This window comes from Nipponia nippon, unplaced genomic scaffold, assembly GCF_047370975.1.
Source record: "Nipponia nippon isolate SJK-2023a ecotype South Korea unplaced genomic scaffold, ASM4737097v1 scaffold_3, whole genome shotgun sequence".
Classification (NCBI taxonomy): domain Eukaryota; kingdom Metazoa; phylum Chordata; class Aves; order Pelecaniformes; family Threskiornithidae; genus Nipponia; species Nipponia nippon.
Window position 1 is genome coordinate 47236968 of NW_028262347.1, and position 17432 is coordinate 47254399.

The 17432-nt window shown below is 35.2% G+C and overlaps 1 protein-coding gene across 2 annotated transcripts in view; it reads right to left on the reverse strand.

Moving 5' to 3' along the window:
• The window catches only part of LOC148054566 (uncharacterized), a 77974-nt gene that overhangs the window by 25171 nt on the left and 35371 nt on the right, over nt 1–17432 (reverse strand). Inside the window, exon 6 of one of the 2 annotated variants that reach the window (XM_087767059.1) lies at nt 4313–4384. The exons of the other annotated variant lie outside the window; for it this stretch is intronic. Within the exon in view, the coding sequence (XP_087623185.1) occupies nt 4328–4384 (57 nt within the window). The 3' untranslated portion in view covers nt 4313–4327. Of the gene's footprint in view, nt 1–4312; nt 4385–17432 lie in introns of those variants that run through there. 2 annotated transcript variants of the gene reach the window in all.

A 17432-nucleotide genomic window follows, 5' to 3' on the forward strand; every position in this document is an offset into this window, starting at 1 on the left:
TATTACCTAGGCCACCACTAAAAATATGCAACAATATGTAAACTGAAACTACTAAAGCTTCATATAGGATTTTTCTTGAGCAGTTGGCACTCAGCCAGACAGCATACTTACAGACTTCTCAATCATCCTGTATCGAATAAAATTTTGAAAAAAAAAAAAAAAAAGTAAATGAACACTTTGTGTAGAGCAGATTAGTTCTTTACAATTCCATTTAAAAAGTGTTGTGGAATAGTAGCTTTCTTTGTCTCTCATGACTTCTGTGAAACTTTTTTCTCACTCCCATAATTATGGAAAATCTTATGCCAGAACAGCAAACTAAACCCCACCTTGACTTTTGTACATTGATGTTAATCAAGGCTAATCAGGGTTGTCCCTGTAGCACATAGCAACATAATAGTTTTTTCTAAACACAAGTACACCCTACAGGTCTTAATTCATTCTTTTAGAGGCACTGACATGTTGAGGTTCAACTAGTTATGCTTTTCTCAGTTTGATTTCTCCAAATTAAAATTTTATAACTAACTGAATAAAACCCATGTTTACTTTAATTGATCCTGTCCATTTTTGCTTTGCTTTCCCCATGAGGATAAATATTTTGTGTGATCTCATAATTCATGAAGAACAGTCAATAGTGAAAACTGCTTCTTGACGTATTCTTTTCTCCTCCATGTCTATGATCTACTTTGTATGTCCACCAGTCCTTAGCCAGCAGACAAGTAATACAGGATTAGTCCTTTCTCAGACATCTTATGGAAGCAACTTGTTGCATATGATGAAAGTTTCTTCAAACAAGCAATATATGTTACAAGAGTCTCGATATTGATCTTATGGTGACATGTATTAGTGCAGGATTATACTTGCTTTTCTGAAGCATGGCTCCAAACTTATTTGTATTATTCTTCTTTCTGTGGAGCCAGTTTATATGGCAAAGTATGAGGAAATTCATGGTAAGTAGCACTACGATCTTCCATGTCTACTATAAGCATTACCTACTCAAATTTACTATTGTATATCATTATCCTATGTGTTAGATACTGATGCTGAGCAATAGAAAGATTTGAGTGTTTTTGAAAACTTATCTATTTGATTGTAAAGAGTGGTTTCACTTCACAAAATCTGTTGAAGAAGTTACAACTATTTTTTTTCTTTTTTTGGTTCATACAAGTTCATACATTTACCTCGATTGTCTACAGTAGTTTTGAACACTATTTAACTTTATTCTATAAATATTGTTTCACTGAGATGACTGCTGTATAAGTGTAAGTGAAACACCCGCGGTTGGTTTCAGAGAAATTTGGAAAGGCTCACACTATGCTTTGTACCAAGAGCTCAGACATCACTTTCCATGGAACTTATGACAAGGTGGTGGAAAATTTTAGCCATATTTTGGCTGTTAAATCAAGGGAAAAGATTATCATTGCCAAAAACAATTCCCTCTGTAATCCTTTACCTCAGTTATCTGCAGCATTCTGCCTGTTATCTGTTTTCTCTCCTCATTGTGCTGATTGGCAAGGGAAGTACAGGTCACTCTGCAGTGGCACCTGAACACAGCTGCACAGGCTGCTCCTTGTAATGACGAGCTTATTACACAATAGCGAGAAATCAAAATGCACATTTCCTGGCAAGCTGAAAGGTATCACTTACAACAGAAGGGTAACTAATACAAAGGGGAAAAAGAATCCTTCACATTCACATCTCTTTGTAAAACAAAGTATTGCATAAGTTGTGTCTGTGGCGAAATATGTTGAGGTCTGATTAATAAGGAAACTGACACAATGAGAGGAAAAATGTTTCAGTGGATACAAAAAGTGTTCTGGTCAAACGAAATACAAGCCCCATCAATAATGGCTTGAAAGAGACTATCTTACTGCCTGCACCAAATGTATTTGTTTTTTGAAGACTGCTTAGGTAAAAGTGAATTACACTGCTCATGCATTTAATGCTATATTTTTCTATGTACCACTTGGTATAGGTTACAACAGTGGACTGAAAACAGGGTCATAGGGATCTGAGGGATATTTATTATAATTTTCTGGCTCAATAATATGAATTTTCTTCCCTAGCAGTTGGCTTCTATGGAATAAGAGAGGCAGAAAATTATTTCTGCAAATTGGAATTGATGAAATGTCTTTTTCTAAGCTACACATGCAAGTAATTAGTGATTAAATTATGTGTTAAAATAATTAAGCTTAATTATTTACTCACTGCTTTTGTATTTTTTTGCAGGTTCACTTATACTTTATAGGCAGACTGAGTGACATGCTTCACTCCTGAGTATTTATAATCATTCTGCTTAACTGAGCTGTCAATTGCTTGAAGAAATACACCACAAAAATCTTCTAAAAAGCATCCAAAGATTGGGATTTAACTGAAAGATCCCTTTTCAGAAACAAATGGAGAATTATATTAAGAGTTTTGTGAGGCAATTTTTGCAATTTAGCAAAATCAGATAGGTTGAAATAGAAATACAGAAGTTTTTCTGCAGTTATGTTGGTTTTCATTTGACATTCTCCAAATCAAATCTGACTTCATTTTTACTTTCCCATAAGGTAAAAAACTGATTTGTCTGAGGCTCATTATGTCTTCTCAAAACTGTCACTTTTAAAGATATGTAAACTATATCTGTAAAATTATTTGTTGATCTTTCGCAAGTCTTCACTCATATTTAGAGCTGGTCTCCCAAGGAAACTTCCTTGAGATTTTGACTTGTCCAGACATTTCTTCTTGTACATCTTTCAACCTTTCTTGCCAACTCAATTTTGCAATGTAAGCAGGACCCAGAAGCTAAAGATGCTAAAAGAAATCTTATTTCCTTCTAAGTCCAGAAGGGATCATTATAGGAGATTTTCCAGATACACAGGTTTCAGAGGTAATATAAAGCAAATAGCATGAAGAAAACCTCTTCTGTGCTTAACTACTCCAATAACATAAGTGGGCAATTGGCTTGAAGATCCAGGTCCATCATGAAATGAATGGTTTCCTATTTATATCAGAATCAAAACTGATGTGCTTATCTTGGTCATTACATCTGCTTACAGATGCTGAAAAGGGGGTAGATGGGCAAGTGACACAAGATTTTAAGCCTCAGAGTGAGAATGCTCTCATGAAATGATATTGCAGTATACTTTCAAAGGTTATATGAAAATCATTTAATCATTTAATCTGACTTTCCTTTTTTTTTTTTTTACATTATCTTTTCAGAAAGTTTTTGTTGGGATAAAAAAATCGAACCCCTTCAGTGTTATTTTTGCTTTTATTTGCCTCACATGACTCTTGTCCCTGACTTTCTGTCTTACTTGATGCTTGAAAAAAGTAAAACTAAGCTTAAAAATGATATACATACACTTTATGAGAAATAAATTTCCTTTCCTTTTTTTACAGTTACTTTCTGCTTCTCAAACACTCCCTTGCCTCACATATTCCTTTATCTTCAGGAGGAAATAACGTACCATCCTAGAAAATTCCTGGTTCGCGTGAGCATTTCAGCTTTGAAAGTATTGCTTTATACATGTCTCCATAGATTGTTAAAAGCTTTTCAGCTGCATTGGATCAGAGTCTATCAGGGAAATGCTTCATGTGAAAGACATGGCTGGGAATTCTGTTCCAGCTTAAGTCGCCTAAAATTAGGTGTCTACAATGTGAGCTGGTGCCTGATTTCCCTTAAAGTTAATAGAGCGCTAGGACTTGATGCAGTTGCCTAGGCATAGGCATTCAGTACCACCTGAGGTGCGCTAGAGTTTGCAGTTCCAGCTGCCAGCTGAAGGACATCCCCCTTTAAGTCCTGTGACTCGCCAATGCTGGCCTCATAAAGACAACTCACATCCTAGGGTGTCTGAAATGGTACTATAGCTGGAAACCTGTGTTCAGGCTACACAATCAACATCCTAAACAATACAGCCAGTATAGTCTTGAAACTATTTAGCTAACTAATCCCTGCATATTCACTTGAAGGTGACTTAAATTGTTCTGTAAGTTTTGTTCAGTAGATCTTTAATAGAAGCTTAGTCATATCAATATACATGCAGACATCTACATTTAAATGGCTTCATTGCAAGCTGGTTCACATCCAGATTATTTGTCAAATATCAAATTTGAGAGACCTTGCCATGCCTCTTATTTTCCTTTTAAAAGTTGAAGTTAAATCCTTGAGAGATCCATATGTGGTTTCCATATGGGGTAGAAATACAAAACTCATTCTCACCTCAAGAGGTAATTTGAGTAGATGTGACACATCACTGCAGAAAGGTACATCTCACACATCTTCAGTTTAACCAGCTCTTCTTAGGAGGTGAGGTACATTGAGAAAATGTGTCTCTCTACAAGTAGCTTAATAGCCTTCTTTTGCCCACAAAGACTTTAGCTTGCAGATCCTCAACTGTTTTATCTTGTAATGAGAGGAGAAGAATCATGTCATTCCATGGGACTTCAAGAAATTAGGAATAGAGAGTTGGAGGGATCCATTCCTGAAAATCTTCCAATCTGATTACATAGCCAAAGATACTAAGCTGGAATGATTTAACAAGCTTTCCAAAATAGTATACAATTGCAACAGGATATTTCCAATAAACATATTGAAATTAAACCTCCTATAGCTGAACCAAAACATTTAAAAATTTAGATTTAAGGTTTCCTGCATTTAAATTATGAACTTTCCCCTTTTCAAATTCTTACCAGTTGTGGTTAGCTGAAGTAAAATGATGAACAAAATGAATAGGAATTAATATTAATCTTCTTTTAATCATAAGACAAAATGATCTGTTTAATCCTTAAATTTGGAGAATACTTAAAAGTGTACTTAAAAGGCTCATTGATCATCACTGAAGCTTGATTAGGTGAGCATTCAAATCAGCAAAGCATCCAGGAAGATTGTCTAAAACTGTAGAGTGCATGTAACAGTGTTCTATTTCAAGTCATGTTTCAGACTCTTACAAAGTGATGTGCAATAGACTGAGAGAAAAATTTAACTTTACCATCTTGCTGAGATGATTTTCACAAGGTTCAAATTAAAATAATTTCAAACTAAAATAGATTTAAGGGGCATCCTGAAGAGACACTGGTTGATCACTGAATTAATTGGAAGTGATGAAGCTATTTTATGTGGTAGAAAAACTAATCAAGATTTATTAACCTCAGGTAACAAACCCATTTGAGAGGGCTCTGGAGAAGCAGGATAATCTGATTTGATCTTTTCTTGGACAGGAAGACTATCACTCACAACAAATGTCCTGCTCAGTTCTCATTTGTGTTCCACATTACATTTGTTGCAGGTTTGTAGAAGTTCTGTGGTGTGTCAAACTCCACTCCTTCATCTGGACAATGTAATTCTCAAATAAACAAACTTACAGTGAGCAATTTTAATCTAACTCCGTCATTAGAGAACAGGCATATTAGACTATTCATGTTTATCAGACTTCTCATATCCTCTCATCATTGTCAATAATGTGTAACATTCTAATTGCTCACACATACAGGATTAGCAAAAAGCCAATTATAAAAACTGTTCCAGAGATACTCCCAAAAGACTGCCACTCTCCAGACCTTTTTCCAAAAGGTGTCTCTGACATAACTGACTGACTTTGACCTATGAGTGCCTGTTCCTTCCATCTGAAGAGAAGTGGCTATTTCTTTATCATACCACACTCTGTTTCCCTTGATCTTTAAATATTACACAGAGATAAAAAATGTAGCCACTCAACTCTGTTCTACTATCCAGCTCTCATATTACTAGTTTTTAATAATGTGGTTTATCTGTTCAGTTGCATTAGATTACATCCTTCTGGAAGTCCTTTAGATTCCCAGTAGCTTTTTGCTGCTGCTTTTGCAGTAAGTTTATAACTTCCTGTTAGCCTTCAGGTCTCCCTCTGAAACCACAGATATTTGAATAATTCTATAGCCATTCCATCAGAAGACACAGATAAACAGCAATGAAAGGACTGGAGGATGAACAAGAAGGCACTAATTAGGTCAGTGAAAAGTTCCTCACTGACACCATAATACAGTTCTAGATAACAGTAATTTTTATTTTCAATATTTCAGTATCTAAAATAACTATTTCAAATTAGGTTCAAGGACAAGTATGAGACAAAATTCAAGAAAGGGGAAAATTATGAGGGCTTTCATATTTCCTGATGATTTACCATGGTTATCGTGATCTTCCACGCTAATTTAGTGCTTTCCATATTATTAAATCCATCCTGAATGTATGATTACCTGAACTACTAGTTATCAGCAATATTAAGAAATTAACCTTGTTACTTCCACAGTGCACTGGTTTTCAGAGAGAGAAGGCAGTCTTTTCAGTGAGATGCTCGGGGTCTACAGACAGACAATCTGCACATATTTTATACTGCCATAGGTAGAGTTAATTAGTTCTGTGGAGTTTTATGGTGATATGGGTAGACTTTCTAAATTTAGTTTAAATCTAAGTGGTATTATTATTATTACTATGATTTCAGTCATCCATGCAATGACATGCTACGCTACTGAGCCTGAGGTGTGTTCATACAACTTAAAATTGCTCTCAATGTATACATCGAGTATCCCCTAACTTTATCCACTTTTCCATGAGTTGTTTGCTGATTCTTTAAAATTTTAGATTCATTTCTGCCTTATTAGATTGACTTGCAAACTGTGAACATGACTGCTAGGCTCTTACATAAACATTCTTGGCAGCTCCTAACAAAATCCCTTTGTGTGAATGTTTATCTTTTTGGAGATGGTATGCACAAGCCATAAACTACAGTATGATTTTTATTTTTTGCATAGCCCTCTGTGCTTTTTTTTGGAAACATTTTCTGCTGTTGTTTATAGTTTCCTTATAGAACTGCAAAACCTCTTTATGGAGTCAAGTTATATTATGAAAAAATAGAGAGTTATAGCCAAAAGGTTGGACTTAGGAAGTAGAAAGAGGAGATGGAGTCTAGTTTATCTCACACTGAAGCTAGTGAGCCTTTGCATTGCTTTGCTTTACAGAAGCCCTGGACCCAACTTTTAAGTTGGGGAGCTAAAGGAATGCTTTTCTAAACAGCAGATGCTGCAGTACACACACACAGACACACACACACACACACACACACAGACACAGACACACACACACACAGACACACAGAGAGGATTTTTTTTTTTTTTTACATTTATTGAAATAAAAAGATGTTCAATAGCTAGAAACTTTGAAGACAAGACTTGGGATATAACACGTTCAGGAGAAAGCAGCAAAAAACACATATAATCGGATACGCGGTGGACAAAGTGAAACTAGCAGATTAGTTTATCAAGAAAGAGACAGAAAGAGCTGCCAAAACACAAGTGTAAACAAGACTTGAGGAATCAGTCAGGGATGAAAGATACGGGGAGGGTCATAAGTCTTTGATTAGAATTTTTAATAGGAGATTTCTTCTGTGTTGTGAAACATACTGTAATTTGTTTAAATTTAAATTAATCTGATGTTTTTTTCTCAAGCAGAACTGTTCAAAAATACAGCCACAAAAAGCAAGATTGATAAATCTGAGGAGTGGCTTTTTGTAACAGGGATATACATCTCTTACCTGCGGCTTATCTTCAATTTACACTTATACAAATTAGAAAATATTCTTTCAAGTTCTGAGAAGATACTGGCTGACCCTTATTATTCTGAAGATTTCTTAATAAACATCATGGTCTCATCTGGTTTTTAAGATCATTCTAATACATCATACACACAATATTAAAAACTGTAATTTAATATCAACTTAGAGATAGACACATAAATCAAATATTAAAGAAAGATGAAAGCCTAAATAATAGACCATCTCTTGCTCATCACTTCTCTTATTGTAAGTGAAGCTATGAGCAATTGTTTACACAAATTAAATTCCTGTGCATTTTAATAAGATGATTTTACAGCTTTGAAATTATAGCTTCTCTTTCCAATATTTAATTTGTGGAAATTTCTTTCATCGTTATATAAGCATGTACATTTTACATGGAGCTTTTGAATAGTAGCATTTGGATCTTGGAGAATAAATGTTTAATAATTTTAAAACTGAGTTGCAGAAGCTAGAAATGTGGAAATAAACCAACCGATTCTTAAAATAACTAAGATGGCCCACTGATATCTGATTACGAGCCCACACAAGTGTCTCAGTTTCCTCACTATTAAATAAAAATGAAATTCCATATTATAAGACTGTATTTTCAGTTGCTGAAGGTTGTGATTATAGCCATAATAACTACTATTGTCATTCCACTGTACAATCTAATTGTGGCCATAGCTAAACCAAGAATTACTCGATTAATTTTTTAGACATCCAAACAAAGTTTGGAATAACCTTGAGGTTTTAGCAAGGAATTTTTAAACATTTTTTACAAATAGAATTTCCAAAAGTCTAATTTTGAATAGTCTGAACTTCCTTAAACATGTGGGTTTTTTAAAAGATGTCAGTACAGAAAAGATAGTGCTATATTATAAGTCAAGGTTAGCCAAGTTAAGCATGTATTTAAACCTTAAGCATGTGAGTAGTCCTGACAGGTAATTACTAATTCTTTAATAAATTAGCTTTGGTACACCACAATTTCTACTATCTATGGTGAATTATAAGTATTTTACATTGGAAAAGAAAAAAGGGAGAGGCACTGCTGGACACAGCTATAGATTTCAGATGATCACCTTACCAGCTTGTACACTTCAGAGAGGAACACTAAAGCTGCAACAAAGATGATAATCACAAGATGAGTGGTTGAAAAATTATTCCAGGTGGCTGGAGAACACAACAATAAGACAACAAATAGCTGAATAAGACGAACAGTAGCACATTCACACTACCACAAGTTCAAGTGTTTGATTATTCAGTTTCTCAGGTAGCATAAATATTTGAGGCATAAAAATGAGAAAGTTAAAATACTGTGAGCCAAGCCATGGGTAAATTTTTGTTCAATTTAATTTCAAAATTAAAAGACAAAACATTTCCTTAATTCCAAAATTAAACTCTTATTTTTCACATTTTCACATCCTAGTATGTTGATGAATAACTTCAGTTCACCCGAACCAATATTTTCTAGTGAGCCAATTTTTTTCAGCCAGCCTTAGTTTGAAAATGTCAGATAACACGACTGACGAGTACCAGAAAAGCTCTCTTCAAACCTCCACACTTTACTGCTTGGTTTCCACTCAGTCTATTATACTTCATAGCTAGTGATATTTAATAGTTATCTCATGGCTATATGCGCCTGAGGCTTGGAGTTATGCACTGTCTCTGCTACAGTGTGAACACAACAGAATGGCAGGTTCCCTGAAGAAGTGCACTTCAAGGGAGAATATGATGTGGAAGAGTAGATTCAGAGCTACTAAACAGCACAGCAATGACCAGTCATGGTTACCTTTTCCCTTTTTGAACCTTTCTTAGATGTTAGCATTAGCTATTTTTTAGTAAGGTGTTGGATTTTTTAAAAGACATTATTTACTTGACAGTGTATGCAGATGCATCTTTCTATGCATCTACAGTGCACAGAAATAATTTTCATTGGAATTTCCCTCAATTTTTGAGGGAAAGTCAAAATGGTAAAAATTTACTTTTTCAGACTCATGAAATGGTGCAAGTCTGGACTATAGTCGCCTACATTTTCCTATTTCCTCACAAGCATAAAACTCCAAATACGTTAATGTCAATGTGCACTGTGTGCCAAGTGCTTCATTAGCTCGTGCAGTCATCCTTTGTGGGGTCAGCTGTTCATGCCTCCAGCCTTCTGCGCTTACTATAGGAAGTAGATGAACTTCCTTTTCCTGGTGTTTTCCTGTAAAACTATAGCACCAGAGTAGGCCAGTCAGACTGGCTTTCACAAATTGCAAGCATGAAACTCTGCCATTGTCTGGCTTGTCCAAACTACAAACTATCCTCACAACCTGTGCCCATGAACTTCATGAAGTTTCCAGTTAATCATTTGGTCTTGCTAAACCTGTAAAATGACAGAATGGTGTATTTTGCAGCTCAGACTTATCCATACACATACTCTTCATAGGCCTGGCATAGTCTGGCAAGATCTTATATTTAAATCCTGCTACTTTTTTATTCTGTCTTTCTTTGGAAGGACAATAAATACTCTCTTCAGAAATTCTATTATCGAAAGCTCTCTGGTTGACTTGAAAGTATTACCCAATAGTGTGTACTAACTTGACTCCATGACTCTATGGACACATGAACAACCCAATATCATCCCAGTACTGAAGGACCGGAGCAAGTTCATCTTACTGTTTGCAGGAATACGTAGGAACTTTCTGAACTTTCTGCTGATCATTCCAAGGGGGCTTAACTGAGGATTGATTATCTGCACTGGGATTACATTCATCTGGAACTAAACATCCTCAGTGTTCACTTCTTCAAGTGTATTGAAACATATCTGCAGTGTCCACAATTTCTTTAGGAAAAGATGACACTTCTCAGAATAGCAAGCATCGTTTTAGCTACACATAGTACTATCTTAATTCATTTTTTCCTGTGTTTTAAATGAGTTCTCTCAATATTATAATTTCAAATCATCCACAATAAGGGCTTCTAATTTCTTACAGCAGGATGAAAACAAATAGTCTGCAGTGAGTGTCACAATTTAGTATGTCACTATTTGCATTTGAAAGAACATCAGTGAAATTGCCAGCCATGTCCACTGCAAGTTCAAGTGGTCACATCCCATCTTTCTGCCTGCAGTAAAGGGTACCACGTGTTCTCAGAAAGGAAGCACCTGTTAGGAAACACCTCTCCCTTTTTCAGTCCTTTGAGATCTCAAGTAACAGACCTTTGGCAAAGGTCATATATCTCATTAAGTTTATCAAATTTAACCAGGAGTGATTTTTAAATAGATGATAGATGTTGTCAGTTGTTTAAAAATAGAAGCAAAAAAACCAGAGGAATGCCATGCATATGATAAACTCCTTAAATTTAAAGCTTTGGAAATCATCATGTCTATGATATTTAAAAATCAGTGAGCATACACAATGTAAAGCTTCAAGTTTACAGTCTTTTCCTAAGCTGTTAGATTTCCCATCTTTTTCTTCTTCCAGAAAATGTTAGAGCTGTGCAGGCGCAGCAAGCACTTATTTCACACCCTTACTATAGAACTGAAACTTCACAGAAACTTGAGGTAAGAGGAAATAATGATCTCAGCTGATAACTGAATTCATATACAAAGGCCAATAAATGCCTTTATTAAACAGAACAATTCACTTTAATGCCCCAAGTCACCCACAATTAGTTTTTTTCTATCTCCTGTGCTATACTGCACCCTCCCCTATATGAGATATTTCCTTTGGAGCAATGAAAGTTTTTTGAGTAAATCAGTCAATTTTTTGTAAGTTCAACTTTTGGGCAATCTTAAGAAAAGCTTCTGTGAACTCCGATTATACTGGTATCATCATCTATTTTCTCATCTTATTCCCTAAATCTTAGGGAAGTACTCAAATGTCCAAGCAGCCCAGTGATGGATTTTTGGGTACCAGCTCCTCGCTGTCATTAGCTGAAAATGTAATGCCCTTAACAGTTGAACAGGTAGCACTGCAGGGTCAGTGCAGGGCTGTGCATAAGCTTCTTACACCCCCCACCCCACCCCCCCCCCCCACCCCAGATATTGAGCAAAACATCTGAGCTTAACTGATTTCAAAGCCAAGCAGTGTAAGTGCGTGCTGAACTTTACTATCAGGGACATATTGGTACTGAGGTGGCTATGAGTTTGGGTAGAAACACGTCCAAAGACTGGTGAAGATTGCTCAATAAATACCTCAGAAAAAGGAAGAATTAAATATGTAGTGAGGAGCAATTATAATGCACTTCTGAAAAAAATATAACTAGTTTAATGCAAAAATATAAGTCATTGCCATCTTTCAAAAGCATAAAGATACACTTAATCAAATCATCTCGTCTAACTAGCAAGCTGCTGAAAAACATATATTCTTGGTATCTAAAAAGATATGCAAAGCTGCAAGTAACCCACACAGCTGTTTGTTATAAGTCAAACTTCTGAGAAAGGTGCTGTTCTAGGAAGTAAGTCTAACTGGCACTATGTTCATAGTCACAGGATAATTATATGTAGAGAAAACATCTAAACTAAATTCTCATTAGGGTAAGGCTGAGAATGCAAGCACACAGCTGTGATTCAGTATCATGTTATTCAAGTATGTTAGAATTACATTTTCTGTCCTTTGGTGATACCAGAAAACTAGAAAATGAAGCTATTGTCAAAGCATCAATGAAGTGTCTTAACTTTGAGTCATTGATATGAAAATCCACCAATTTCCCTTTTCTCAGACACAGAGCATGGAACATAGGTATCACTTAATAGTAAGCTAAAAAAAGTGTTTATTTTAAAACTTTGACTTTGTTATATTGTCATTTCTCTTTAGCCACTATGTTTTGTCCTTACCAGTGGGACATGCCACTATTCTGGGAAATGGCACTAGAAGAATTAGTTGCTATAAGAAATCAAAGGGTCTCATCTAAGCCACACCAAGAACCACCTGCATGTTACTGAGGCCCCTTTAAAACTGAGGGGGATAGGAAATCGTTGCCATCAGCATGATTTTTTTTTAATCTGATGTTTGTAAAATTATATAAAATCTGCTTTAGATGACAGAAAAAGCTGTAAGTACCAGAAGCACAGCAAGCATTGAGGTGTGACAGAGCTGCAAGCTCTGATAGGAAGCCTTTCATTATAGACAACTATTTTGTCAGATTATAGGTGAAGCTCATGAGCTTTGTATGAGAAATGCAACCTGAAGTCATGACTTTTTATTTCCTAACATTTGAGTCCTGGGTTTTTCTAAGGCATGGAGTGACTGCGCACAAGGCTTACAGGCCTGTGCGTGTTGGTTTCCCTCTTTGGCTACACTCCATTTCATTAATTCTGTAGGCACACAATTATCTCCATTAGAGGAACACACGAAAGATAAAGGGTAACTTCTGTGCAGAAAAGAAAGAAACAGAAAAATTGCATCTACAAGAAAACAGTCATCCACCAGGTTGTGTCAGGCTTACTCAGCTTTAAGAATGACACCACTGACTAGTCAATATGTTATTTAGTCGTTGTTAAATACCGGCAAGAAAAAGTTTTCCCCCCTTAATGTTAACTGTCAAGACACTTTTTACCAATAGATAAGCAGTTTGTTGTTATTTTTACCTTTCTGATGTTCCCTAATGCTACCTTTCTGATCAGCTTCTTAGGTTTTGTAAGTTAGTACAGAACAGACACTTAATTTGAAAAGAAAAAGCAAAAGCACCTGCTGAAAACTGCTTTTTCATTCCATAGCATGTTTTGGATAAATATGTAATAAATTTCAAGCACCTTGCTTTGGTTTTTCTTTCTGAGTACTCAAAAAGTCTGCTTCTGTTTATACTACAAGGACTGTTTAAATGATTTTTGAAGCCTTCCATGAAGAAGCCTTTCATCAGCGAAAATACAAATCAAGGAACTTTAAATGCACAAAATATCCTTTAGCTACTGGAGTGATTTATAGCTTTCTACTATTAAAAACCCTCAACAAATGCTCAGATTTTCTGTGCTTCTGGGTTTAATCAAAATTCAGCTGAAATGTATCCATACAATATGTTAACAACCCATCAAGCAACCCATAAGCAAATAAAATCTTTCCACAACAAATCCAGTCATATAACTCCAACTGCCCTTACTTCCCATTTCTTGTCCAACTGAAATGTCCTCCTGAGGACAGGAAGCAAATTTGAAGTACATTTTAAGGGAACATAATGTTCTTGTTCACTAAAAAATGCAAAATGCATTATTTTGAATATTAAAAATGGCAAAATCCTTTTTGACCATCAGGCCTCCTTTTCTCATCAGATGAGCTAGTTTTCAATCCTATCCTGGTGGTTTGTAAAGAATGACCATAACGTTGGTCTTTCAATAGGTGGCAGTCTTGTTCATTATAAACTCCAGCAGTGTGTATGGTAGGGCAGAAGATGCGTCTACGAAGATGGTTTTTATTCTTAAATCAAAGCCAGTAGCAACCCAAGAAGAGTATAAACATGTGCTAGTGAACAGTGCACTGAGCTGCAATTGCGAGACCTGGGTCCTAGCTTCAGCTCTGCCACTGTTCCTGGCACATGGCTCTTAATTGAGTCTTCCTGAATAGGATTCATTCAAATATCTAAATGGAAACAGAGTTTAAGTATGAGGAACGGTCAGAGACCTGTGCATAAACTCATAATCCTAGGCTTCCTTTCTTGTCAAGTGACAAAAAAGAGCACTTCTAGAGTGTATTTGAATCAGATTGCAGCTTCTAGAAGTGACTAATTCTTCCCTTTGACTATAAGGCAGACTACACAGAGACATTTAACTTTCAAATAGGTAAACCAGACAAACTTAATTCCACCCTTTATTTCTCAGTGCCTGTATTACTTGTCCTGTCTCTAGACTTTAGAGTAAATGCTGTTCACTTACTATGTATACAATGCCTAGTTTAACAGGTTTTTGACTGTAAGTATAGACCCTGAAGACTGCTCTCTGGGGTACTTGTTTTAATCTGGAATGATGCACCATTCACCCTGGAGTAGTTTGGAACCAGCATCCTACTATGGAGCTACAGAGAATGGTAATGATGGAGTCATTTTAGAAAAAAAAAAATGTTTGAGCTTATTTGTGGTCACTAAAATAACCAGAAACATCTCTCACAATAGAAATGTTTACCCCAACATCTCAGATATAAGTTATACTGCTTGAAACATTTTTTTCCTGAACATAAATCTAGTTCAATGACAACAATAAAAACTGAGGATTGGTTCACAGTATCCCTAAAACATTTACATTTCAGAAGCAGGCTAACAATTTTTTATCCACACAGGATATAACTTTCAAGAAACACAAATCCATCCACAAGGACACAATGGGCAGGGGAAAGTTTTGTTTTCTAATAGTGACTTGGATTTTTTTTTCAAGAAATTTCAAGAATTTCAGTAATGTAGTTTCTATGTTAATAAAAATTTAGTTTTCTTGAGTTTAGAAGATCCTAGATGTGGTTTGAAGGGCACATTATATGGGAAAGATCTTGGCAGTTCACCTTAAAGCTCTGGTCAACTCCTTCATGTCCAATCACATGACTTTAGAGAAAGTCATTAGTACATATTTTAGAGTAGATGCTAAAAATCAACAAATAAAATAGACTGCAAGATATAAGAATGAAGCTTCTAAATCACACTATTGCTTTAGTTTCCTGAATTTTCCTTCAGCTGAGTCCATGTGGTGATAGTTTTGCAGCTTTCAGATGACCACAGTCTTAATGAAAATGTAATCTGTGATAGTATGAGATATATACAGAAATTGACTGTATACAGGACTCAAAGTAGCACCCATTACATGTCATACAAAAGTATGCAGGAATTTCTCTTTTGTTATATATCAGTCCTCAGAAGTCCTTTAGATATATGAAAAGTTTACTTCATTCCTCTGCCCTGGGACAAGTATAGCTGAAATGTTTTTGTCCAAATATTAGCTTTTATTTCCTGTGAAGCTTAATACAGAAAATGTACATGAGATGTAGATCATGTGTGGGGCCGAATCTCTGTGTATCTTTTTTCTGTGAAAACAAGCATCTGAAGTCATCTTGATATCAAGCTTCTCCATTTTAAATTCCCTGGCATCTTATAAACTTAATTCAGTCAAGTAAAATTTCCACATGGAAGTGTGGCTGAAAGTACAGATTAGCCATAAAAGAGCACCTTATCTTCAGGCAGATTTGATTACAGATTCTATTGGCACATGGTTGGTTTCATTGTTTGGTACTGCAGATAGCAAGTATTTCAGTACTGGATCAAAGACATGCCTAACTTTGGAAGTAACAATTTTAATTATTAACAGAACTCAAAATTGAAAAGTGACTACCAATAAAACATTGAATGGAGTTTAAATATGTAGAGAACATATTTCTATTATTAGCTAATTGTCAAACTTAAGTGAATATGGATTTACTATTCAGTGACCATACAGAATGATCGGTTTTGTTAAATTTCACTGTTTCTCATTTGAAATGCCTATTAAGCAGTCATTGATTTAAACAAACAAGCAAACAAGAAAACAAAAAAACCTTCTATTATGAACCTAACACTAATTTCATATGAATTTAAGAAAATATATTCTATTTTGCTTGGCTTATTTTAGCTATTCTGTCACTTAAAATTGCAATGGGTCAGAACACATTATGTGGCAAACATTTAGAAGGTTCTCCGATTCCAAAAGGTGATTTTTTTTTTTCTGTTTTACAGTTGTGGTTTTCAATGGTATGATATTTTGAAGCAAAAAATAAAAAAGAAAAGCAGGGCGTTATTTTTGAAGTAGTAAATTTTTCTTCGGAAAATGCAATGCCAGGCACAAAGGTGTCATTGTTAACTTTGCCTCTGTCTGTCTTTTTATGAAGAAAGCTGTTTAAAACAAACGCCTTAAGGATATAAAGCAAACAACAAGGATTAAACTGTTAATCTGTTACCTTTCTGAAATGAAGCAGATGGACAGGATCAACAGTGGAAGAGAATACTGAAATAACTTTTTATTTATAACATCCAGATAATGTTGTTCCTTAATCCTTTTAGACATTTATCCCTAAATTAAGTTTGTATCTTATAATTGTACATAATTTGCCATACAGAACTTTCCTGGGTACAAATGCTTGCAGGCAGTATACGTGCAAAAGTGCAACAAATATCTGAAGCTGAATCAGAACAAGTGAATCAGAACACTTTGAGAAGGGAAGAAGACAATTTTCTGACAGGACTTTAGAGGTGCTACAGTGATTCAAAAATATATTAAATTACCTATAAGAAAATACAATTTAAGTCAAATGCACTATCAGTGAAATAAAAATTTTCTGATTTGATTATTTCAGTAAGAATGAAGAGATAGAGAGGCTATAATCTCATCATTTTCAGAAACCAGCTAGTGACTCTACCTTTGTCACTTTTGACCCCTCTAATGACTTTTTGTTTTTCTAAATGCACCCTGGGCTTAAATCTTCATCTTCAAATAAAAAAGTTTCATTCCTACATACTTAGACTTTTCAAATTTCATTGACAGTATTCACTTCTTGTAAGACTAATAATTCTCAAGTAAGATGAAACATGACTTAAAAAATAACCCTAGAAACTATGTGATTTTAGTTGTCTTTTATAAATGATATAGCTTGCCGTAGGTCAAGTAGCAACTTGTTTAATCCCTGATCCAATACTCATTTCAGCAGAGAGTTTTTTGAAACAACAATTTATTAACTCAAGGGAACCTCATATCTAATCCAAACTTTTGTTCAAACTCCAAGAACATTACAGATGTCCTCTAGTACATCATGCAAACATTATGTTACTCACTTGGCTCTCCCTTTTACACTTCTTCAAATCAGATGACCTTTCTTTTTCTTTTAAAGCTCATATTGATTTTATTTTCCCAATACTGTTTTTACAAGTCAACTTATCATC